Source organism: Myotis yumanensis, unplaced genomic scaffold, assembly GCF_028538775.1.
Source record: "Myotis yumanensis isolate MYYU_CA2020_CCGP unplaced genomic scaffold, mMyoYum1.0.hap1 SCAF_1, whole genome shotgun sequence".
Taxonomy (NCBI): Eukaryota; Metazoa; Chordata; class Mammalia; order Chiroptera; family Vespertilionidae; genus Myotis; species Myotis yumanensis.
This window is the reverse complement of record NW_027223752.1, coordinates 212,521,545-212,547,045: the sequence shown is the minus strand read 5'-3', so window position 1 is coordinate 212,547,045 and position 25,501 is coordinate 212,521,545. Positions and strand designations below refer to the sequence as shown.

At 37.7% G+C, this 25,501-nt stretch overlaps 1 protein-coding gene across 6 annotated transcripts in view; it reads right to left on the bottom strand.

The window, feature by feature from the left end:
• YIPF7 (Yip1 domain family member 7) overlaps positions 1 to 25,501 on the bottom strand; it is a 29,632-nt gene that overhangs the window by 2,247 nt on the left and 1,884 nt on the right. For 2 of the 6 annotated variants that reach the window (XM_070397268.1, XM_070397284.1), the window contains exons 2-5: positions 18,977 to 19,093; positions 9,798 to 9,956; positions 5,937 to 6,084; positions 308 to 489 (exon numbers count right to left, since the gene is read on the bottom strand). In XM_070397268.1, coding sequence (XP_070253369.1) covers positions 308 to 489; positions 5,937 to 6,084; positions 9,798 to 9,956; positions 18,977 to 19,092 — 605 coding nt within the window. In that variant the 5' untranslated portion in view covers position 19,093. Of the gene's footprint in view, positions 1 to 307; positions 490 to 5,936; positions 6,085 to 9,771; positions 9,957 to 18,976; positions 19,094 to 20,496; positions 20,680 to 23,606; positions 23,648 to 25,501 lie in introns of those variants that run through there. The other 4 variants (XM_070397275.1, XM_070397257.1, XM_070397302.1 and 1 more) reach the window with 4 other exon arrangements.

The window sequence follows — 25,501 nt, the reverse complement described above, 5'->3', positions numbered from 1 at the left end:
GGAAAGATACAAACATCAATAATGAGAGAGAATCATTGGTCAGCTGCCTCCTGCATGCCCCGCACTGGGGATCAAGCCTGCAACTGGAGCACGTGCCCTGACCAGGAATGGAACCATGACCTCCTGGTTCATGGGTCAACACTCAACATCTGAGCCACCATGGCTGGGCGTGCCTGTAGCTTTTAATAGTCATCAAGTCCCCAACTCCACTACCAAAATGAATGGGAAGAGGTCAGTGTTGCACTGCTGTGGCACGCCTTAGCAGTGACTGTGCATGCGGGGTCTATCAGTGAACGAGGACACTTACTGCAGTGAAAAGAAGACAGCGCCGCCGGACAGGATGACCATGGGGAGCAGGCAGTATCCCAGCACACTTGCCACGCAGCCATAGGACACCCCGGAAGAGCTCATCAAGTTTAGTAAGGCATAGATCCCTAGGCAGCCGATGGCACTCATGCCATATATGTAACCAAACTGAACTTTTCCTGCCTGAAACAGGGAGAAGAAAACAGTTTGAAGACACAGAAAGCATCAAGAGAAAAAGCAGGGTGTCAACAAATCAGAGCATTTTAGAATCAATCAGCTCAGCGCTGTCCCATATCTTTGTAGTGCTTACAATTATCAGGAGACTGGGAGTTCTGGGTAAAACACTGACTATATTATGAATTCAGGTCCTGAAAACAAACACCCCTGACTATACTTGGGATGGCGTAAGCATGCTACAGAGAAGGTGAAATATTTTTAGTGGTTTTTTTAATCACAGATTGCCTACTAGAGCATAAGTAAGAATATATTTTCTCCCCATATTTGTTAAATAATTAAATAAATGAATCAATTAATGAAAAAAATTCCAATTTAGTCTTGGTTATTTACAAGGGATATTAGTAATATAAGCAAAAACCCATAGGATTTGCTATGTTAGGGCCTATTCCAAGCATTTCAATAACTTATTTAATCTACACAACCATCCTATGAGATAGGTAGCATTATTTTATCAATTTTACACAGGAAATTGACGGGCGGAAAGTTTAAGTAACTCCCCAAAATAAAATAATGCTAATTGGTTGAAGTTGGCTTTGATCCCAGGTAATCTGGCTCTAAAATTCAGGTCCTTAACTACAGGAGCTTTAATAATGGAATTTATTTAACCTTTTATTACCCAGCATATACCAAACTTACCACAGAAAATTTTGTTTTCATAATGCCTAGTGCCAGTTTAACTGAACATACTTTATGAAAAGTTGATTTGTATAAACTACCTGGTAATGAATCATAAAAGAGGTACTGTTAAGGGAATTCAATGGTGTTCAGGATATACCACTGAGCTTCTGAGGACTTATAAAAATAGCCGCCACTCACAAAGCACTAGGGTCTAGGAGCTGAAATATCTTCATTAAACTCATCTGGGGTAAGTACAATCTACTATTAATTGAACAGAGGATATTTTAATGTTGGCTACCTGAGGATGCCAATGCTCCAGTCGAGAATGATTTTAGTTTTTACATTTACATTAAACTGACTAGAAATTCTAGATAAAGGTTGGATCAATTGACTTTGGTTCTCATGGGAATTATTAAAAAACAACAAAGGTCTGGTAAGTTGATTCAGAAGTTTTTCAGCTTTTTTTTTTTTCTTCTCCATAGCTGTTATTTGTGAAGTCCTTATGGCTTAGAGAACAAAGAAATATTTATTAATGAAGGATATTGGAGAATGTTATAACCATTTTAATGATCAAAATTTTACAGCTATTTTCAACTCTTCTTCTTCTGTAGTTATGGAGGCTGGTAAGTTCTTTCACAAAAATGTCCCTGGGCTACACTGGCAGAATTCTCTCTTGCATTAGCCAGAGTAAGTTCTCATTGAGTATCTTTTGTATTCTTTTGGAATTCTTTTGTATTATTTTGTGAAATAATGTTATGGATGCTAATGGACATGCTAAAAAACACACACATCAGTTATGCACTGCACCACAGGGTGGGTTTGCTCAACTTGGAAAATAGTGACACTTTCAAATCACTTTTAAGTAGTAGAGAAACATTTTATTTAATATTTTAACTGAATGTGATAATTCTGAGGTAATGATAGCTGTAATGGTGGAAAGAAACTTCTCTACACCCAAAGGACACAGTCTGAATTTCCTGGCCCCAAGAAGTTTTGTGATTAGAGTGGGGAAAATAAATGATGAATGAAACTAATTTGGTAGCAAAATTGTCCCTTTCCATATCAGTTATTGACATTTCTTTTCATCTTGCTCTCTCGTTATTTTATTCAATTTAAAGTACAATTCCACTTGGCAGGGGCCACCGCCATTTTTTAATTTGTTTTGAATTGTAACAAGGGCTTGTAGTTGAAATGGAAAATAAATGTTCCTTTTTTTCTTTTTATTTCTTTCTGTTTTTTTAATTACCTGCAGAGAACAGATCCCAGATCCTTTGTTACCAGAGAGCAGAGAAAAAAACAGGGTTAGGAGTGGACTAAAGGGGTAAAAGGTGTTAATTGTATGTTGATCGATAGTAACCAACCTTTAGGGGGAGATCACTTTGTAGTGTATACAGATGCCAAATTATAATGTCATACTCATGAAGTATTTATAATTTAAAAAAAGAAAAGAAAAAGAGTTCCATTTCTTTTTAACCTCAAAATTTTCAGGATCCTTCCTGCACTACCATCTTCATACTAAATCTGTATTTGAAATACTTATTCATGTGATTATCCTATATAATAAAAGGGTAATATGCAAATAGACTGAATGGCAGAACGACTGGTTGCTATGACACACACTGAGCAGGCAGGCAGGCAGGCAGGTGAGCAGTTAGGGGCAATCAGGCAGGCAGGTGAGCAGTTAAGGGCAATCAGTCAGGCAGGCAGAGCGGTTAGGGGTGACCAGGCAGGCAGACAGGCAAGCAGTTAGGGGCAATCAGGCAGGCAGAGTGATTAGGGGCCAGAAGTTAGGAGTGAGCAGGCAGGCGAGCAATTAGGAGCCAGGAGTCCTGGATTGTGAGAGGGATGTCCAACTGCCGGTTTAGGCCCAATTCCAGGTATATCCCCTGAAGGGTCTGGGATTGCAAGAATGCACAGGCCAGGCAAATTTTGTGCACCAGGCCTCTACTACTGTTATATTGACCATGCATATTCTTTTTTCAGATCACACTCTTAGATCTATCCAAAAAAAAAAAAAAGACCCATAGCTTTAAATCACTCATGTTTATTGTGTTGGGGGTGAAAATAGTTTTGAGAGAAATAACAAGTAAAACTAAATTTGTGTTGTTTTTGAAGCTGTTCTTTTTAGTTTGCCTCGTTCAGCATGAAGAAAGTCCACTAAAAGGTATTGTGCCTTATATCAACATAAATCAGAAAAATGATGAGTATGTGACCGTGAATCTTATACCTCCAGGGATAATGAATAGATTTGGATATTGGTTCTGGATTTACTTTTGCTTTTTCTGGTACATATATATATAGCAGCCCATAAAATCATCTTTTACATCTTTATTGATTTTATTTTAAGAGAGAGAGAGGGAGAGAGAGAGAGAGAAATACCAATTTGTTGTTCCACTTATTTATGCACTCATTGGTTGTGTCTTGTATGTGCCCTGACCAGGGATCAAACCCACAACCTTGGCATATCAGGACAATGCCATTCTAACCAACTGAGCTACCAGGCAAAGGCTCATCCTTTACATTTTAATTGGATATATCCAGAGTCAGGTTAACTTAGCTTCAAATGAATTCTGAGTTAAATCTGATTTCACTAATATCCACTTTGTTTGTATTGTCCTTATTGCTCTACATGTGTCAGAATCAATTCCTAAGTAACCACATTCTAATGTTAAAATTGAAATGATAATGTTTTCCTAAAATGTTTCAGAAAATATCCATTTTCAAATATTCCCCAAAATTTCAGAACTGAACGGAACTTAAGTACCACTTTTAATAAATCTTGTTTTGTCCTCAAAATGAAGAAATAAAGTTCAAGAAACAGGAAACAAAAGATTCAAGATCACACCTAGAGGAAAAGTTCGGGTAGATTCAATTTTCTTACTTCCAATTGATTTCTTTGTCTATATAGCTTTGTACTATTTAAGACAAAAGAGAGGATACTCAAATAACTCCAAATAACATTGTACACCCTAAAAAGATCTTAATGGAATTAATAATTTCCTTTAGAGGATGGTCCTGGTAGCATTTCTACAGAAAAACAACAACACACAGCTGTATATTACTTGAAAAAGAAAGATGAGTTAATATATTAAATTGATTGTTTCTGACTACTTGATTAATTGACACGGTCTTACTTAGCAGCATTTAATCTAGGATTATCAAATTACTGTGACAGAGACAGAAGGGAGGTTAGAGACTAAATTAAAACTCCAGTTGATATAGTATTTGATTTATAGAGTATTTGTATTTGCTGTAGTTCAAAGGAAGAAATAGATGCTATCACTAAATACTATTGTACTAGATAAATAAACTATGATTATTAATCACATTATTATGCAGAAACTAGACTTCAATCAGTGTTTTGATACTGGTATTAAGTAGTTAATAAATAAAAAGTAAAAATTTATTTAATTGCAAATAACACTTTACAGCTACTTTTAAAAATTGTAACTACAGTGCAGAAAAACAATTATGGGAAGTAGCTGTAAGAAAGGAAAGTGAACAAGGCCTAGAATTTTTAATTTCCTGTATTATTTCTCCTGCAAAGTTTATCACTTTATGCTTTAATAAAGCCATATTTTTTTCAGGCTAACTTGACCATATTTTTCATCCTGTGTTGTGTTTTTTATTAATACCCATCTGAGCATATGATTATTGATTTGAGAGAAAGAGAGAAAGGGAAACACCGATGTGAGGGAAACATCGATCGGTTATCTCCTGCACATACCCTGACCCGGAGGACTCTCCAACCAACTGAGCCACCCACCTGGGGCCATCCTCTGTTTTTAATGTATTATCATTTTCTTTTTGGTATAAAATAATAAACCTTTTCTAAGTTTTTCTTTCTTTTTAAAAATGAAACATGTTTTCCAAATGATGGGCTAGAATGCTATCTAAACTTAACTTAGGTGGAAATATGTGACTTAAAAATTTTTTTGGCCTATTTTGATATTATTACTCCCAGATATAAAGAATGAAAGAGGCACATACACAAGGGAAATGGTGAAAGTCAGGGGGGAAAATGTCATCATAAAAAGCATAAAGCAGCCCTAGTCGGTTTGGCTCAGTGGATAGAGCATCAGCCTCCAGACTGAAGGGTCCTGGGTGTGATTCCAGTCAAGGGCACATGCCTGGGTTGCAGTCTTGATCCCTAGTAGGAGCCGTGCAGGAGGCAGCCAATCAATGATTCTCTCTCATCATTGATGTTTCTATATCTCTCTCTCCCTCTCCCTTCCTCTCTGAAATAAAAATATTGATTTCAGAGAGGAAGACCCATCTCAGGCTTCATAGGATACTAGAAATACCATAGAGATTCAACCCAACCAAGATAATGATGAACAAAGAGAAAGGACTTGTCCGGTGTCACAGTACAAATTTCACAAAAAAGCAAGAAATAAAATTTAAGCCTTATATTTCCCAAGTTCACGTGCTCCTTCAACTATTCCAGATTGACTTTTTTTTTCTTAATAACAATAAAGACCTAAATGATTAGCTGCTTTATAAAAAAATTTGATTTGGTGATTTTTATCTTTAAAATTTTATTTTAAATTTCTATTTTTTTTTTTTATCGGTTGTAATGCATGATAGCAGTTTCTATTTTGTCACTATATTTCTATGAAACATGTTTCTATCTCACCCCCAAAAAATGTAGCCACAAATTAAACAGACAATTTTCACTGTGTAAAGTGACATATTGCCTTTTGTGTTTCCAAAGCACTCTGCAAAAACCACATTGGAAAGGACACACGTTTCAATCTGATGCTGCTGTCCTTTACCAGAAGCAGGGTGGCTCCCAGCGCCACACAGAACAGGATGGGCCCAGCCAGGTCGGTTTCATTCATAATGCTGCCATCTGCTGGCTTCAGTGGGTTTAACACTGTCAAGGTTTTTTGCCATATGTGATCAAAATTAATTCCAAGTTCTGCAAAAGAAAAAGGGGGGGGGGGGGGGAGATAATATAAATATATAAAAGTATTTATATTAGAAATATAAACCTCAGAATATAGAACATCAAATATTAGAAAAATAAACATCAGTAATATTCTTTTATTAAAGTTACTATATTTGATTCACTTGCTTAGAATTTTAATCTGATTGTTATAACTTCTTAATCTAAAACTCCAAGTAAAAATTTAAACTATAAATAAATAAAATTATATTTTTATTTGCAAACAATGAGCTAAGAGAATTATTTTAGACAATTTTCTTCCATAAGAAAAAGTATCCCTGACTTATGTAGCCAATATGAGCTTAAAATCTAGATGAAAATTGAGAAATGAACATTCTACAGTAAAAACTAAAATGTAATGGTAGACCCAAAGTCCCATCCTATTGCCCATTTAGACATATCCTTTCCTTGCAATTTCCATTGCTAACACTTTGGAAATATCAAACGTAGTATAATTTTTCCCTAGAAGAACTATCTAAACTAGAGATATTTGTCCTAGAGGTCTGGGACTTCCTTTGAGAGGAGAATGCTGCCTGCCTGAAATGCCACAGAGAAGAAAGGGGATGGCCTTTTTGGCAAGTAAACGGAATCATGATGTGCACGCATATTTTCACATGCTAAATGCTCTGTGCAGTTGAGTCTGTGTAGAGATTAAATTCTTTCTTAAAATGTGTTTTTATTGACTTCAGAGCGGAAGGGAGAAGGAGAGAGAGATAGAAACATCAGTGATGAGAGAGAATCATTGATCGGCTACCTCCTGCACACCCCCTACTGGGGATGGAGCCCACAACCTGGGCATGTGCCCTTGACAGGAATCGAACCTGGGACTCTTCAGTCTGCAGGCTGACGTTCTATCCACTGAGCCAAACCAGCTAGGGCGAGATTAAATTCTTGAGACAAGTTAACTGTTCCCTTTTATGAGTGGTGGAATAAAATATCCTGCCATTTGCAAATAACATGGATAGAACTTGAGGGCATTATGTGAGGTGAAACAAGTCAAGAAAGACAAATACTGCATGATATCAATTATATGTTGAATCTAAAATTTATTTTAAAAAATAGTCAAACTTATAGAAACAGAGTAGAAAAGTAGTTGACAGAGGCTGTGGGACAAATAGGAAGTGGTTGGTATAAGGGTACAACCCATCCCACAAAAATAAACAAACAACCACAGAATCCATGCTTTTTATCAAGTCAATGGCATTCAATATGATAATGGTTGTATTTTTTTAATTGAGCCCAATTCTCCCATGTGAAGGATCATCTCCCTAAATCATTTGTATGTGGCATTCAACTTCCCTTCCTAAATTTAGTAACTCTCTTTGACCAAAGAAACAGAGTATACAGAGTATACATAGTTCAACTTTTGCAGTGGCTCATACCACCTGAACACCTTGCAAAGCTGACATTTCTATACAGAGAAGGCCAGATAGACTTTAATAATGGCCATGACCCAAAAGGGCCTTGCTTTAACAGGGACCTCGACATTTTTCATACTGTCAGGCAGCAGTTGGTATGAACTAGGATGGAAAGCATATCTCTCACTCATTTCACATTCAAATTGATGACTACTATCCCGAGCTTGAAAATAAAAAAATCTGGTTGGTTAAATTAATTGTGGGCAAATAATCTACATTATAACATTCATGTTGCATTCTTTTTATTTTCACAGTGTATTTATTATTTCTTAATGAACATACACTTTGGAGAATATAAGCAGTTGTCCAGGCTTAAAATGAGGTTAGAATAGCGATTTTCAGCCAGTGTGCCACAATTATTTTTAAAATATGCAATACCTGATTATTTTGTCAGAGCACTGACCTCTTTTCCCTTAAATTGTCAAATAAAAAATTTCAAAGGCCAACACAACAATAGCTGTCTGGTGTGAATGAATTAAAATCATGCCTATTTTTTTGTCATACCTGCAGAATATTATATTATATTATATTACATTATATTATATTATATTATATTATATATAGTTTTGTTGTGCCACAGAATTTTAGTAATTAGTGTCCCATGAGATAAAAAAAGGGGTTGAAAACTGCTGGGTCAGAATGTCTAATGTAATTTTTAAAAGAGAATATTTTTAAAAATTGAGAAATACAGGTGAATTAATTTCACCTAAAATTTATGTTGCTTTCAAACTTCATTTTCAATTTAGACATTTATGCTAACAATGTTTTCAGTACTTGCCACAATAAAGTGGCCTTTAATTAAAAACATCTTTTTTTCTGAAAATGCGTAATAATTATTCCCAAAGAAAACCAAAGCCTTATGAGACATAATTACTGATTTCAATCATTTATTTAATGGAATAATTAACTTCTATATATATTTCAACATTGAGTCATAAAACAGTAAATGAACCTAAGACAAACTAAATATTTTCATAAGAAAAAAGATTTTATGTATTTTCTACCAAAATACATTGCCATAATACAGGGTGTGACAAAAGTAGATTTACAGTTGTGAGTACATTAAACACAGAGTTTATTGTTATTTATTAATTATTTTATTATTTTCCATACAAACAACTGTAAATCTACTTTTGCCCCACCTTATATTTTGTTTTCAAATGTATTACAAAGTATGAAAATGAGATTATAAGTATTATTAATTGTAGATAATCTAATATTACACCTTATACAAAATAAGGTAGAAAAATTGCTGTGAAATTTTAATACAAAATTATTGTTTTACTGTCATCTAGTGGTAGTAAAGTATAAGATATATAAGTGCTATAAAAATGAACTAATATATTGATTTTTTATGCAAATTGTGTCATTGGCCTTTGAAACACAAACATTAGGCTATTTTACAAATACCAAATGTCACAGTAATTTTTCTTGTCTGATAGACTTAAATTGACTACTAGCCTTCAAGGTGTATTTGTTAACATATTGATTGTATATTACCAAATAGCCAAAGTTGTAATTCTTACACAAAACCAAACAAGCCTTTTAGACAACAAAGCATTTAAGGCATAAACAAGCACAGTTTCAAATAACATGTTTTTGTGCAGGGGATGTTTTATTATAGATTCATAATTTTATAGGTTGTCTTAATGTACACTCTAAAAAAGCTGGCAAATGTCATTCATCACCTTATCACAGAAATTGTGCCTAAGGCCTTTTCATATCTTTTATAGATGAAGCTTGAGACTTTCACAAAGTCACTCAACATGAAGAACATATTAGAGCAATGCTTAGAAATTCCCTAGATTCAAAATGCAAAATTATAATAAGTGCTCTTTCTTATAATATACTATACATTTGATGGGGATAATCACAAAGAGAAAAAATAATCAAGAAATTTTATCCAATCTGTGTGAAGGGGGAAGGGAAGCAGTTTCATTAAGTGGGGAGGGTGGTTACTCTGATATAACCACTTTTCGAAATGATGTCTTCACTGTTGTGCAGACATTGCCAAGGAGTTCAAATTTAAGAAACAGTGAAGGCACCTGTGGTAACTGCAGCAGTAGCACATACCTCCTTCTGATTCCCCGCACACAAACATGCGGCAGGCTTCCACTGGGTTAAGTGTCTTGAAGAGGCAGATTTGTTTACACGCGGACCAGTCACACACAAAACACTGTATGCATCATGCTGACAGCACACGTTACGTGCTCATTATTGCTATTATTCTCGAGCTGTACACACATTAACAGCACGTCCTTAACTTATCTTCTAGCAAAGGAGGCTCTTCATCAAAAGTGTCAACGTAAGGAGACTGTGAATAATAATCTGGGTTGGATGCTGGCTGAAAATATTGTCCAGTGTAACCTGATGACATGAGCATCTCCGGTGGGACAAAGGCAAGCTGAGGCTGCTCACTGGCTTGCTGTCTAGAGAAAGGAAAACACTGATATTTATGCATCTAAGAAAAGGATATCATGACAAATCAAGGAAATGAAGGAAACTACAATTTCTCTTTCATGAATTATCCCAAGTTTTATGAATATTTAAGCATGAAAAAAATAACTTGCTTACAGTTGAACTTTAATCAAAAAAAGTGAAGTCACTGGTCTTGAAAAGACTTCTAGAAGACTGATCCATACCAACTAATATTTATTGATTATGTACAACATGCTGTCACTTTTTCTCACATTTTCCCATGTAATTAGACTTAGTAAGGTAAAATCTGTCACTTTAGTCCCATTTTACAGAAAGAGAAGTAGAGGTTCCTGGACACTGAATGACTTGCCCAGAATCACAGAACGCAGCAGGTGTCCGACTCTGAACTGAAGCTAACTGAGCACTCTGCCTCTTTCACTGATATTCATGGCAATCACCAAACATGGATGTTTTTATAAATGTGTGGAAGCAGCAAGTGTAAATCACAATTTTAACAGTATAGCCAATTCATAGGAAAAAAATAAATGTATAAACTGACTGCTGTCCATAAAGAAATAGACGTTCTAGCTCTGGCCATTCCCAGACAATTATTGCCAATCAAATGACCTGTGAGCACCTAACTAAAAGTATTCAGTAGCGTCCCTCTTTTGAAGTATGCAATTTAGTTTGTCCAAAGATGTTTCTTGTCAAACATGATACTTCCTTGACCATGCTTTTGCTTGTTTTTTTTATTTCATCATTTGTGTCAAGAAGCTGGAAAACAACAATCTTAGTAAATAATTTATTGTGAAAGTTAGAAAAAGGAAGAAAGAGTGAGTGACATTATTTGGTCATTTTTAATTGTGTTTTTCCTGAAGGAAGGGGAAGAAATATAAATTGTCCTTATTAACATGTGTTAAGTTTATCTGATCATAATATCATAGGCTAAACTAAGCTAAAAATACAGCCCAGGATTCTAAACTTTGTAGCTCTCTGGGATCTCTTTATGTTAAAATACTTACAAAATGGCTTTTTATACTTTCCTTCCAACATTCATCTTAATATGAAGTCTAAGAATAACATATTCATTCTCCCTTATATGAGTAAGCCTGAAAGAGAAGAAACCTCTTTGAAAAATAAAGCTATAAAATAGAAAAATATATACATTTAATCATTCACTAACTCACCACAAGCTCATTAAGGGCAGAGACCTGGTATAATACTTCTTGAATCACCCACAGCAGCAATTTTCAACTGGCTGCTGTGCTGCAAGAATTTTTTAAAAATGCAATACCTGACTATGTAGTCAGGGGCACTAACCTTTTTTCCCCTTATATTGTCAAATTTAAAAAATGACAACAGCCAACACAATAGCCATCTGGTGTGAATGAGTCAAAATTATACCTTTTTTTCTCTCAGAATGGCAAAACATATATGTTTGTGTGCTGCAGAATTTTAGCAATTAGTTTATGTGTGACAGAGATAAAAAGGATTGAAAATCGCTGTTCCAAACCATATGCTGATTACTGTTATTGTTCCTGTAATCATGTGGCATATTTCTAATCTTTCTTAAAAAAAAAAAAAAGAAAATATTTGTATTGATTTCAGAGAGGGAGGGAGAGAGAGAGAGAGAGAGAGAGAGAGAGAGAGAATGAGAATCATTGAATTGAATCATTGACTGGCTGCCCCCTGCATGCCTCCTCCATGTGCCCTGACTGGGAACCGAATCATGACCTCCTGGTTCATAGGTCAATGCGCAATCACTGAGCCACGCTGACTAGGCTCTAATCTTTCTTTTTAAACAAAGTAGGCCCACTATCAAAAGTGCTGGTAGAAATGGACTATATATAAGAAACTGAATGGCTTTTGGTTGATAAAGCTTTCCCTAGATATGTATTTTTTTTTTAAATGTAACCAGTTCTAGAAGAATAAAAGGGGCAAATAGAGATGATTGACTGGACTAGTGTCTAAAGTCTATTTCATTGACATATTGTCCTGGCCTCACCAAAACTCATGCCCAGGTGCTAATAACCAGGCTTAAGGAAACATAACTTCCACAATTACTCCGGGCAAAGCAATCTCTATGAATGAGGGGATTCAGTATTGACACACCCCCACCCCTGCCAAGAGCAGAACACAGTTTTATAGGAAAAAAAAAATTGTCCAGCACCAGCCAAGTCCTCTCCTTTTCTTTTTCCTCTCTCTATTCCTCTCTGCTACTTCATCCAACAAAACATGTTCAACAGGAGCTTAGCCTCTATTGGCCTTGTTATAATGGAGGGTTAATATTAAAATCCCTCCATTTAGAGCGTCGGCCTGCGGACTGAAAGGTCCCAGGTTCGATTCCGGTCAAGGGCATGTACCTGGGTTGCGGGCACATCCCCGGTAGGAGATGTGCAGGAGGCAGCTGATCGATGTTTCTCTCTCATCGATGTTTCTGACTCTCTATCTCTCTCCCTTCCTCTCTGTAAAAAAATCAATAAAATATATATATTTTTTAAAATCCCTCCACCGTTATTTAAAAAATAAAATTTTTAAATTTTTCCTATAAAAGGAACCTCAAAATTCTTTATCTTTAAAAATTACCATGATCATTTTCTAAATTAAAGTTTCTCTTTTTATCTTATAACTTTGACTATAGCAATTAATACCATATCTCTATGAAGAAAACCTAAGCAATACCAAAATAATCCCATTATTAATCCACACTCCAACCCAGAAAAACCCTGCAAATACCCAATTCTCCTGTTTTAGGCCTTTCACTGACAAATGACTCTGAACCATAATTTTAACCATACATCTTGAATCAACACTTAATCGCATGTCTTCTAGTGTTATCCTTTTTTACTAGGTGTTTCCAATTTTGAATGACTATGCCAGTGACATTCTCTTATATTTTCAGTGATGTCTTTCAAGCCTACAGTATCCTTCCATAAAAAAAAAATCACAAATGGACTGGACACTACTAATTGCTCTGTGAAGCCTATGAATTAGTAGCCTATTAAAGGCAATTGCATGGGTCAGATTGATATACCCACCACTTCAAGCAACTGTGAAGTGATTGCAAAATTCTCCCTTAGAACTGGCAACATTCTCGGTCAGATTTCCCTTCTTTTGCTTCCTAACTCTGTAGAGTTACTTTTCTGCCTGTACTAGAATCCAAGGGTAGATTTGTCCTGAGCCAAGTAGAGTAGTTAGCCAATTCAGCCACTGAAGTCAGACTGCCTGGGTTCAAATCCCAATTTTATAATCTACTGGAGGTCGGGACGAAAACGGCTCTCCGACATTCCCCCGAGGGGGCCCAGATTGCAAGAGGGCTCAGGCCAGGCCGAGGGACCCCACTGGTGCACAATTGGGGCTGGGGATGGATGCGCGGTTGGCCAGCTGGGAGGGACTGTGAGAGGGCTCCAGGATGTGTCCAGCACATCTCGCTCAGTCCCAGTCGGCCAAACCCCAGTAGCAAGCTAACCTATCGGTTGGAGCGTCTGCCCCCTGGTGGTCAGTGCATGTCATAGTGACTGGTCGACTGGTCGACTGTCTGACCCCTGGTGGTCAGGACATCATAGCATCCTTAACATAGCATTAGCATATTACGCTTTGATTGGTTAAACAGCCGACAAGATGACCGGACACGTACCATGTTAGGCTTTTATTATATAGGATGCAAATTACCTCACATTCTGTGCTCAGTCTCTCATCTGTAAAATGAGGATAAGATAACTCAAAGTTGTGGTGAATTAAATTAGCAAAAATAAGTAAAGCACTTAGAATAGTGTTGGGCACACAAAACGTGATCAATAAGTATTAGCTAAGTATTTGTCTGCTCTTTTTCTCCTGATACTTACACTAAAGAATTCTAAACATCTTTCACACACCCTGGCAGCACATCTGTATCTGTAATAGTTGCCTTTCCAGTTAGGCACTTTCTCAAAGAAAACAATGCGATTAGAAGGCTAAGAGTTTAATCTCTTCTGTGATGATCGCCTTTAGCTTTTTCCCATGTTGGTTTCCCTGTAATATCTAAAGTGACTTGGACAACATCCCAGCCATTCCGTGTTTTCCTTCCAGAAGAACCTCCACTCTACTCATGTCAGGATTTCTGTGTCTGAGCCATAAAGCAATGACCACACACCTGATATACATAAAAACCCTGGGTACACTCACCAATTCGTCAATATTCTCCCTTTCATTCCCCATACCATAATGTTCCCACGAACCTCCAGAGGCTTGTCTTCACTTCCGTAATACTGTGTTAGGATAAGGCACAGTCTCTTGCTGGGGGAAGTTTTTGACCTCTTTCTGAATCAACAAGACTTAACATTCATCTTCTGATGCAGGTATAGAAGGTCATCATTAGAAGACTCAGTTATGTCCTAACTGGTTTGGCTCAGTGGATAGAGCATTGGCCTGTGGACTAAAAGGTCCCAGGTTCGATTCCAGTCAAGGGCATGTACCTTGGTTGCGGGCACATCCCCAGTAGGAGGTGTGCAGGAGGCAGCTGATCGATGTTTCTAACTCTCTATCCCTCTCCCTTCCTCTCTGTAAAAATTCAATAAAATATATATTTTTTTAAAAAAAGATGACTCAGTTATGATTTCTGTGGTTGCAGACTTGTTTATTGCACTCAGTTCCCTGCACCCCATCACGAAATCACTAACTACATATTGGAGAGGCTTCGTTTTCTAAAACTATAGGTTTGGACTTCCATCATGAAGCTTTTCACTGAGCTGCTTTCCTTTGTCAGTCCGTTTCTGGGGAGATACAGGTGGTGCGCTCACTTCCAGTGTCATATGGAGAGTCAGAGTGAAATCAGATGGTAAAAAATGTACCATCAAATAAGTCCCATTCATTGTCAGTCTATCTCCACACTTAGAATCACATTCAGTGTATGTGTATTTCACCTGAGGCGACAAAGTTTTCAGAATTTGCAATACCATCAACAGCGTAAGACAACAATATGACATATTTACACTGTTGGCTAAAAGAATGTAGTCAGAACCTCCAGAAACATTTTATCTATGTAAGACTCCCATTGAGCCAGTCAAATCAGGCATTCTGCATGTCCTTGGTAAAAACATATCATATAGGATCAGTTCAAGGGTAGAGTGGTTTAGGAAAGTATAGCTAGGACAGTTAGCCTATGTAACATCCCCAAATCCTGGCTAGTGCAGCGAGCGCACAGTAACCATGTGCCACTGACATGCCGTTAGCTATGTTTAAACACCAGAGAATGATCAGAACTGGGGGTTCCAATGGAATGATGACTCAGCACTGGTCTGTTAATGTCCTACCAAATATACTGTCCACTTTCAAAGGGAGTTTTCTAATTGTCACCTTTCTGCAGAAATATCTATTTCTTTCTCTTAATAATTTGAACAGTTTTCCCATTTCAAAAACTGGATATAGTGGGAAAATATAGCCTAGCAGTGATTGGAAATGATGCCTACCCAAAGGACTGGACAGAAATTTTAAAATGAGAACGCTCCTTCTTGTTCATTCTAAAATAAGAGAACTTGTTTTGAAATACAAATATCTTCATTGTTTTAGTAAGTACACTCAACCAGCTTTCCAATTAACATGCCATGGAGCTGAACAAGCCTTTTAAAGGAAGCTCCCATTTACTGGGGACAGAGACATAGTGATAGATTAATTGATTATAATATTGTAACTACCCTCTGGATTCCTATATCTTTTGCCGGGATAATCAACATATTATTTTGACTTGGGGAGTATTTTAATTGAACTATTCACTGAATGAATAAAAGGTCAAATCTCTGGAGTTTGTTTGATGTACACTAGTAATTCGCTGGCCCGAGTCCATGTTTTATGTACTCATAAAACTACCACAGCTAGAATGGCCTTTTCTAATTCCTGAGACATGCAGTGTGGGTTAGAATTTAAATGTTACCACCTCCAAATAAGGACTGGATTTAAATGCTAATAAGCAGGCAAGGCCATCAACCTGACATAATATAATCAAGAGTTTTCCTCATTTGGTTATATTAACTTCCATCTTTTGGTCATCTTGACTTCTGGGCAACATTGATATGTAAAATCAAATGGAGAAAGAAACTGGGCTTGGTGAGTGTGGGAGAAAACTGTGATCATGAGTCTCTGCTTAAAGGGGAAAGCTTTATCACCCTCTTATTAGACATTTCAGGATAGTTTAGCCTGAAAATATAGATTGTAGGTGCTCCCCAGGTGCTTAGCCCAAATGGAGCAGAGAAGGGAGAAAAGAAATAGAAATTCAAGGTGACTGGTTCCTTTTAATAAAACAAGAGGACAGAGCTGAAAATTTTTAGATAGCTCTCAGTGTGGATTATATATTTTGAGTTACTATCCTGTAATACCTCAATGCTCAAACTGCTCTGCCTGAAACACCTTTTTATTTTTATTTTTCTTGACCTTCCAAGGTATAAATCCAAGGAATAATATGAAGTTATTTTTCTGTTGTTGGATTCTATGGTGATTGAGCCAATCCTACATAACCTTGTCCTTTTCACTCATTTTTTTTTTTAACCCTCACCTGAGGATATGTTTTCATTGGTTTTTAGAGAGAGGAAGGGAGGGATGAAGGGAGGGAAAGAAAGAGAGAGAGAGCCCTAACCGGTTTGGCTCAGTGGATAGAGCGTCGTCCTGCAGACTGAAAGATCCCAGGTTCGAATCTGGTCAAGGGCGTGTACCTTGGTTGCGGGCACATCCCCAGTGGGAGGTGTGCAGGAGGCAGCTGATCGATGTTTCTGAATCTCTATCCCTCTCCCTTCCTCTCTGTAAAAATTCAATAAAAATATATTTAAAAAAAAAGAAAGAAAGAGAGAGAGAGTAATAGAGAAAGAGAGAGGGAGGGAGAGAGAGAGAAATATTGATGTGAGAGAGAAACATTGATCAGTTGTTTCTGGTGCACACCCTGACCAGGAACAGAACCTGCAACCTTTTAGTGTACAGGAGATGCTCCAACCAACTAAGTAACCTGACCAGGGCTTCACTCATTCTATCTAATAAAAGACAAAAAGGGTAATTAACCGTACCTCCACTACGCTTCCCATTGCCTACTCAGGGTGATATGCAAATTAACTGCCAACCATGATGGTGGCTGGCAGCCATGCAGCTGAAGCGAGCAGGAGGCTTGCTTGCTTCAGTGATGGAGGAAGCCAAGGTACCCCACCTACCGCGGCCCGGCTCTGAGCCCGAAAGCAACAATGTTTCAATTATAGAAGCTAAACAAATCCCAGATACCTGCTTTCAGCCCACCGCGGCCTCAGAGCTGGGAGCGCCAGTGACGGCAACAATGTTTCAATTATAGAAGGTAAATAAATCCCAGAAAAAAAAAGAAAAAAAGGAGAGGCTGGGAGCTTCAGTCCCGGCCAGCCTGAAAACGGCCCTCAGCCCCTAACCCAGACTGGCCAGGCACCCCAGTGGGGGCCCCCACCCTAAAGGGGTGTGGCCAGCCTGAAAACAGCCATCATCCCCTCACCCAGGCTGGCCAGGCACCCAAGCGGGACCCCCACCCTGATCCGGGACACCCTTCAAGGCAAATCAGCCGGCCCCCACCCGTGCACCAGGCCTCTATCCTATATAGTAAAAGGGTAATATGCAAACTGACCCTACGAGTAGAAGGACTGGGAATGACTGCTCACCATGACACACACTGACCACCAGGGGGCAGACGTTCAATGCAGGAGCTGCCCTCTGGTGGTCAGTGCACTCCCACATGGGGGAGCTCTGCTCAGCCACGAGCCAGGCTGATGGCTGCCAGTACAGCAGTGGTGGTGGGAGCCTCTCCTGCCTCCTCAGCAGCGCTAAGGACGTCCGACTGCAGCATAGGTCTGCTCCCCGCTGGCAAGTGGACATCCGCAGAGGGCTGCCGGGCTGCGAGAGGGATGTCTGACTGCCATCTTAGGCACAATCCCCTGGGGAGCAGGCCTAATCCAGCAGGTGGTCATCTTCCGATGGGTCCCAGACTGCGAGAGGGCACAGGCCAGGCTGAGGGACCACCCCGCCGAGTGCACAAATTTTTGTGCACCAGGCCTCTAGTCTCTATATATAAAAGCCTAAGCGACTGAACGACTGGTAGACTGGTCGCTATGACACGCACTGACCACCAGGGGGCAGATGCTTAATGCAGGAGCTGCCCCCTGGTGGTCAGTGCACTCCCACAGCAGGAGTGCTGCTTAGCTGACAGACAGGTGCCAGATGCAAGCCTCTCCTGATCGGGACTGACTGGGCAGGAACCCACAGCAGGTGCAGCGGGGCCAGGCTGAGATGAGCAGGAGCGGCAGGCAGGAGTGGCAGGTGGCGTTGGACTGCCAGTTTCAGCCCAATTCCCACAGGCCATGCCGAGTGCATGAATCCGTGCACCGGGCCTCTAATAATTACGTAAGTAAATAACATTTATATAGTGGTTTTACTTAAACGTCTACTTTCCTACACATTATCACAAATATTCTTCATGATAATTTCATGAAGTGGGTATTATTAATGTCCTCATTTCTCAGTTAAGACACCAGTCAGGGAAGTCAAGTCTTTCCCAAGGTCACAAAGAACAAATGCAAGAGCCAGAACTTGAACCAAATTCTTCTCACTCTAAATCCTCATTTTGGGCACTGGTAAAGGATAAATACTAAGTTTTTAATCATTTTTATTTATTTCAACTCACACTGAGGTAAGAGATTATGAATTTCTCTTTTATCTTTGGGCACTATAAACCCACACAGCAGGCACCCAATAAATATTAATTAAATTGAATAAAATATGTTTTTCAAGCAGTGCCACAGAAAAGACAGTCCCTATATTCAGGCTCCCTATTAAGTTCTATTTTGAAAAGAGAGTCAAGCCATTCAGCTATAAATGGGTGTGAGGTGATCAAGGGGATTCTTGGAGAACTGAATTCATTTCTCTGCCCTTTCCTCACATTTCTTCTTGGGCATTTTACAAAAACATGCTTTTGCTTCCTCTGAGGAAACTTCCCTACCTGCCATAATATTATTACTTCTAAAATGATGACATATTTTTTTCAAAATAAGGTACTTACTCTCCGGATCCATAAAGATTTCCATAGGCACTGGAGTCATTACAACTCTGCTCCTGATTCTCAATGGTATAATTAGATTGGTAAAAATCAGAGTCAAATTGTCCCAAGTTTGACATCCTGAAAAATAAGAATATTTTTTACTGCAAATTTTACAAGTCAATAAAACATCTTTTGGGATATTATAAAGACTGACATGTGATGACAAATGGGTTCTTACCAGAGAACACTATATTCTTTGCATGGGGTAGATTGAGTATTGGGGGAAGGATACGGAAATGTGTTCTAAAAAGTCATTTACAAAACATGTATCTGCAATGAACTTTTCTGAAGTTTTCATTCACCAGGACTATGACTTTGCCTAAATTGACGTTAATTGATCTGAAGAAGCTAACATTTCCCCCCAAATACCTTATTCTCAGCAGTTTAAGAGAAAAAGCCTAAGACTTGGTACACATCTAAAGGTTTTCTTTTAAACAATGTCAGTTCCTTATTTCCATTATTACTTATAAGTAATAATTTACATTTAAAAGTTTTACATTTAGGCATATATATATATAATTGTTGCAAAGTCGAAAAGCAAATGGCTGATAATAATATTTGCTTTTTCAATAATAATAATATTTATTTTTTCCTGTGCTAACAGCCTCTCCGCTCCCTTCTGGCTGAGTCAGAGGGGAAAGGCTCAATTCTGCTAAGAAAACAGTCTGTCTTCCTATAAACTCTCTACATAGTTTCTACTCACTTTGGAGAGAGGAGGGAGTACATGATCTTGATTTAGATCTAACAAATAGGCATATCAGAGGGAAGAAGAAAGATTTGAGAGGAGGGAAAGGTAGGGGAAGAAAGTAAGAGCAAAGTAATGGTGGCTCTTTAGATGAAAATTAGAGAATGGAGTAGAGAATCTTTTCAATTGGACAGATGCAGTTAATCAATTCAACATTTTAATCTTTGCTTTTCTTTGAAAAACTTTTCATTTCAAAATAGTAAATTTTAAAATCACTAGGAGTAATCTATATAGTTATAGTAATTTGTGGAATAATACTTGCAATACATTTCAAATGCATCTCATAAACAGCCTTAGCTCTAAGAGCCTCATTAATCAGAAATACTCAAGCACAATTGTCAAATATATAAAATTTTCTCACTTCAGTACAAGTACAGAAAGCTCTGTAAAATTAGATGCAGTGATTCATATACCTGATTTAATAAATCAAGATTTTTTTCATTAATATTATGCATAAAAGTAGCTATAAATTATGTAAGCTAAAATCAGGACTCCAAGGATGTTAAATATTTTAACAACTTATAATTTAAAGAATTTAAAATTTAATAGCATAACTTTCTCAGTCCATTAAAATGCTATTATAAAGCATAGAGAGTAATTTCACTAGAGAATACACGCAAGTTTTCATAACATGCAAAGCTTTATGTAATATCACTATTGCCAATAAAGTCCTTACATAATCCAGCTTTATATTTTGTTTAAATGCCAAGGTTTTTTAGAAGGATCAGACACATACCTTTATATTATTTTGTCAAAAAATTCTCCAACAAATGTTGCTCTGCTAGAGAAATTTATAACAAACCAGTTTGTGAAAAGATGACCGGCTGGCTATATATATGTTTCTAAATTTGACTCTGACACTGAACAGATGCTTGCCAAAAGCCAAAGCCAAACACAGTATCTTATTACAGTTGTTACAGTTTACAAACACAGTGAAAGGCGAAGAAACACAATTTGATGACGTGAAATGGTAGATTCCGTTTCCTTGTCGGCACATCCCACAAGGAAACGGCACTCTGACTTAGGATCATTTATTTGAGGTAAACAATGGAAGGTAAGAGGAAAACCCTTGAGCTTTACTGCCTATAAGAATAAACCTAGACAAGATTTCCTAATAATATGCAGTACAAATCAATATATGGGTAAAAAAAAAAGTGAAGGAATTGAGTAGTACAAATTATTTGTTACAGAATAGCCATTGGGATGTAGAGTATAGCATAGGGAATATAATTAATAATAAGTAAGGTGTCTGATGGGTGTGAGATTTATCAGGATGATCACTTAGTAAGTTATGTAATATCTAATCACTGGGGTGTACATCTGAAACTAACATAATTATATATGTCAACTGTAATTGAAAATAAAAAAATGATAAAATATATATACACTAGAGGCCTGGAGCATGAAAATTCGTGCACTGGAGGGGGGGTCCCTCAGCCCACCTGCGCCCTCTGGCAACCTGGGAGCCCTCAGGGGATGTCCATCTGCCAGCTTAGGCCTGCTCCCTGGGGGAACGGGCCTAAGCTGGCAGTCAGACGTCCCTCTGGCAGCCCAGGAACCCTCAGGGGATATCTGACTGAGGGCTTAGGCTCGGGGGGAGCGGGCCTAAGCCACAGTCAGACAGCCTTAGTGCTGACATGGAGGCAGGAGAGGCTCCCGCCACTGCTGCTGTGCTCACAGCCATTAGCCAGCTTGTGGCTGAGTGGAACTCCCCCTGTGGGAGCGCACTGACCACCAGGGGGCAGCTCCTGCATTGAGCGCCTGCCCCCTGGTGGTCAGTGCACGTCATAGCGACCAGTTGTTCTGCCCTTGGGGTCAATTTGCATATTACCCTTTTATTATATAGGATAATCTTAACATGATGAACTTAGCAACTACCTAAAAATATATGTTGTCAATTTTATCCAAATCTGAACTATTCAATTTATATAAACAACATTTAGGAAAGCTAAATGCAGTGGGGATAAAGAAAATAATCTCCATTTGTAATTTCTTAGATCTCTTTGGTGACCTGTAAAGTATTGAAGAGATTGTGAGTTGATCAACAGCTACATCTGAAACAATTTGTCCTTTGTCTGACAACAATATATATATGTATTAAAAGGATGAGTGGTTAGATGGATGAATGAATGAATGAACACTATTTTTAATTTTGCATACCCAGGACCCCATATTTCTACTGGCCTGTATCAATCTAAGAATCATATAAGATTATTACTTTCATTATTGCAATCTTTTGAAATGAAACTAGAGGCTCAGAGTGACTAAGTGACTTGTGCAAAGTCACACACCTAGTATGTGACAGAACCCAGTTTGGAATAATAATGATCTCATTCAGCCCAGTTTCCTTTCATTATGCAGACTGTTTCTTTCAAAAGACTACCTATGGCTGTCCAAAACACTGGTGTTAAGAATGAACCTGTTTGGCCCTAGCTGGTTTTGCTCAGTGGATAGAGCATCGGCCTGTAGACTGAAAGGTCCCGGGTTCAATTCTGGGCAAGGGCACATGCTCAGGTTGCGGGCTTGATCCCCAGTGTGGGGCATGCAGGAGGCAGCCGATCAATGATTCTCTTTCTTCATCTTTGATGTTTCCATCTCCCTCTCCCTCTCCCTTCCTCTTTGAAATCAATAAAAAATATACTTTAAAAAAAGAATATACCTGTTTGGAAACACAAATAATTATTCACAAACTCCAATACATATTTTCAGCTGAACAAAGCTGCCAATGAACCAAGAGAAAAATGTCATCATTTTCTACCTCTGCCAACAGAGAAATGGCTTTTTACCACTGTTTAGATAGTAATTCTTTATTCTGGCAATCTGTATTGCAATTTAATGTACATTGATTCTTAAATTTCTACTTATATTAAGACAGAAAAAATGCAATACATTCTGTGTTCTAATAATTTAAAAAAATCCATTTTTGCCTGTATTCTCTACATAATCCTTTGTTAATACTATGTAAGATTTGTTCCCAATCATCTGACCTTTAAAGACTACGCTGCTTCTATTTCACGAACCTGAAACTGCAGCCCTGAATGTTACACAGTTACATGAAAAATGGGCATAAAATTCTGTTTTAAGGCATGAATTTTAAAGAGCTTACTGTGTTCTATGGCAAGAAAAAAATAAAATTACGCAATCATAATTATCTTTGACTTCTAATTTGCTAGCTTTCACGTTTGTCTTCGAAAAAAATGGAATATAACAAATTATGATTTCAAGTTTTTAGCTTCGTCATTACTGAATGTTAGTAAAAACACAATTTTCCTTAAAGTTACGAAAGTCTATATGAGCAGTAGTTGAGTTGTACATTGTTAGTAACCATATTGTTATAATTATTAAATGTAATAAATTCAATTTATATACATTTCGAAGACTCATCTCACTAATTTCTATAGAAAATATTTCCAAGAAGTTATATAAATTCCTCCACAATTTATCTAACCACATGTATCTTTAGTTCCCTCATTTATAAACAAGAATAAACTTTATACCTAACTCCTAGGGACTAGTTATTTTATCTTTATCTCATCAACTGAATTTTACATTTCCATATGTTTCATTATATATCCAGATTATTAATCAATATATATCTTATGCCTGTGTATATATGTGTATAAAATATGAGAATTAGACAGGATTTTGCAACAGGAGCAATTAACCTAGTGGGGGCAAGTAGTAAATGCTCAAAATAGTGTTATCTATTTTGATTGTGCTTCTAGGTGAAAACAAAGTTGTATTAATAACAAGTGTGAGTCCTTATTCACCCATTATTTACACATAAATATTTTTTAGTGAACTCTACTTTGATATTACATAAATCTATATGAAAAATTATCTTACCAAAAGTGGGGGGGGGGAGGACTTTTTCCAAATGCTGTGTCCTGTAAACAGATTGTGATGAGACATAAAATACTTCTTCAGCATTCATCTCTTACTTTTTAATTAAAAAATAATAATAGACAGGCTAAGAATGGACTTTATTGCCAAGATACTACTTATTATTTTGACCAAACTCCCATAGATACCAGTTAATATAGATGAAATTATATATTGGCTTTATTACTTTTAGCAATGAAAGGTGAAATTCTTCCCAATGCTCTGCCATAATTATACCTTTGCAATTATGCCATTATTAAGTTTTTTCCCAAGGCATGCCAAGTTTAACTTGAATATTTTATTATATTCAGTGCATAAAAGTAGTTACAGCAGTTTGGAAAACAATGACCAGCTGTCAATATAGAAATTCTATTTAATAAGACAGTATTCCCATCTTCTTTTGGCACTATAATCTCACTAACTACTTAAAGCTTTGAGTTTTAACTTAATGGGACATTTATTCAAACATTGCCTTGATATAGAGGAGCCCTTTTAAGGGTAACTCTCTACTCTGTAGTATTTACATTTTCATTTACAAACATGAGCTAGGGAAAGTAGTGGACAGAGTAACAAAATAATTTTTTAAAATATATTTTTATTGATGAGAGAGAGAGAGAGAGAGAGACAGACAGACAGACAGACAGACATCAATGATGAGAATCATTGATTAGCTGCCTCCTGAACTGCCCCTTCTGGGGATCAGCTGCCTCCTGAACAACTCCTACTGGGGATCAGGCATGTGCCCTGACCAGGAATTGAACTGTGACCTCCTGGTTCATAGGTAGACAGAAACACTGAGCCACATCAGCTGGGCAATTTCATTTTCTTTTTAAAACAAATTATTGGGTATTTAGTTTAAAATGGCACTAGGCTAGAAATTTGCCTGACAGTTACTAGAAAAACACTTATGGGGGTTTATAAGAAGATAAATCAATCCACAATCTGAAAAACTAATCCTTGGAATTAACCTACTGCCAGAATCTGGGCAAATTTCTATGGTAAAACTAATGAGTCTATAGTGAGAAAATGATTTTTGACCATCATATTCTTTCCTTTATGCAGAATAGCTCGCTTAAATGAAAAGAAGTAGTGAGATTTAAGACCTCTGGAGAGTTAAGTTTTACACTAAATAGAAAACAGCTGTCCCTCTCCTGTAAGGATGCTGCTCTTATAAGTATCAGTGGAATAGCCACCTGCTCCTGTGTTCTCACATATTTAGAGAAAGTCAATCCTAATGGAAAGGATGGTGAAAGAAGATATGGGGAAGGAGCTGGCTGAAGGTTCTTTTCTTGCTAATGATGGCTCTGAGCATCCTGAGAACTGTCGCTCCCCCCCAATGCTGCCCTTCCTAAAGTCAGAGACAAGAGGCACCCAGGGACAATGTATATTGAGGAAATAGAGCTCTTCATGCGCCACACTACTTCACTCACTGACCTGATGGGAAAGATGTGCAGCATGACACAGTGGAGCATGGAAACTAATAGAAGAACTACTATTAGCACTTATTCTTATGTAATAAGAACAAAAACATTACGCCTTGCTAATATAGTTTACACATTTATACTGTACTCTCCCTGTTGGTCAGGCTTTATCTGCAGTGTTTGAGGTCCTCCAGGCAGAGTGGGAGCCCACAACTTGGAGAGGTTGAGTGGTGCCCATCTTCATACCTTCCCTTTTGTGTGTGTCTTTTTAAAAATACATTTTTATTGATTTCAGAGAGGAAGGGAGGAGATAGAAACATCAATGATGAGAGAGAATCATTGATCAGCTGCCTCCTGCACGCCCCCTACCGGAGGTCAAGCCCTCAACCCAGGCATGTGCCCTTCGACGGGAATGGAGCCTGGGACCTTTCAGTTCAC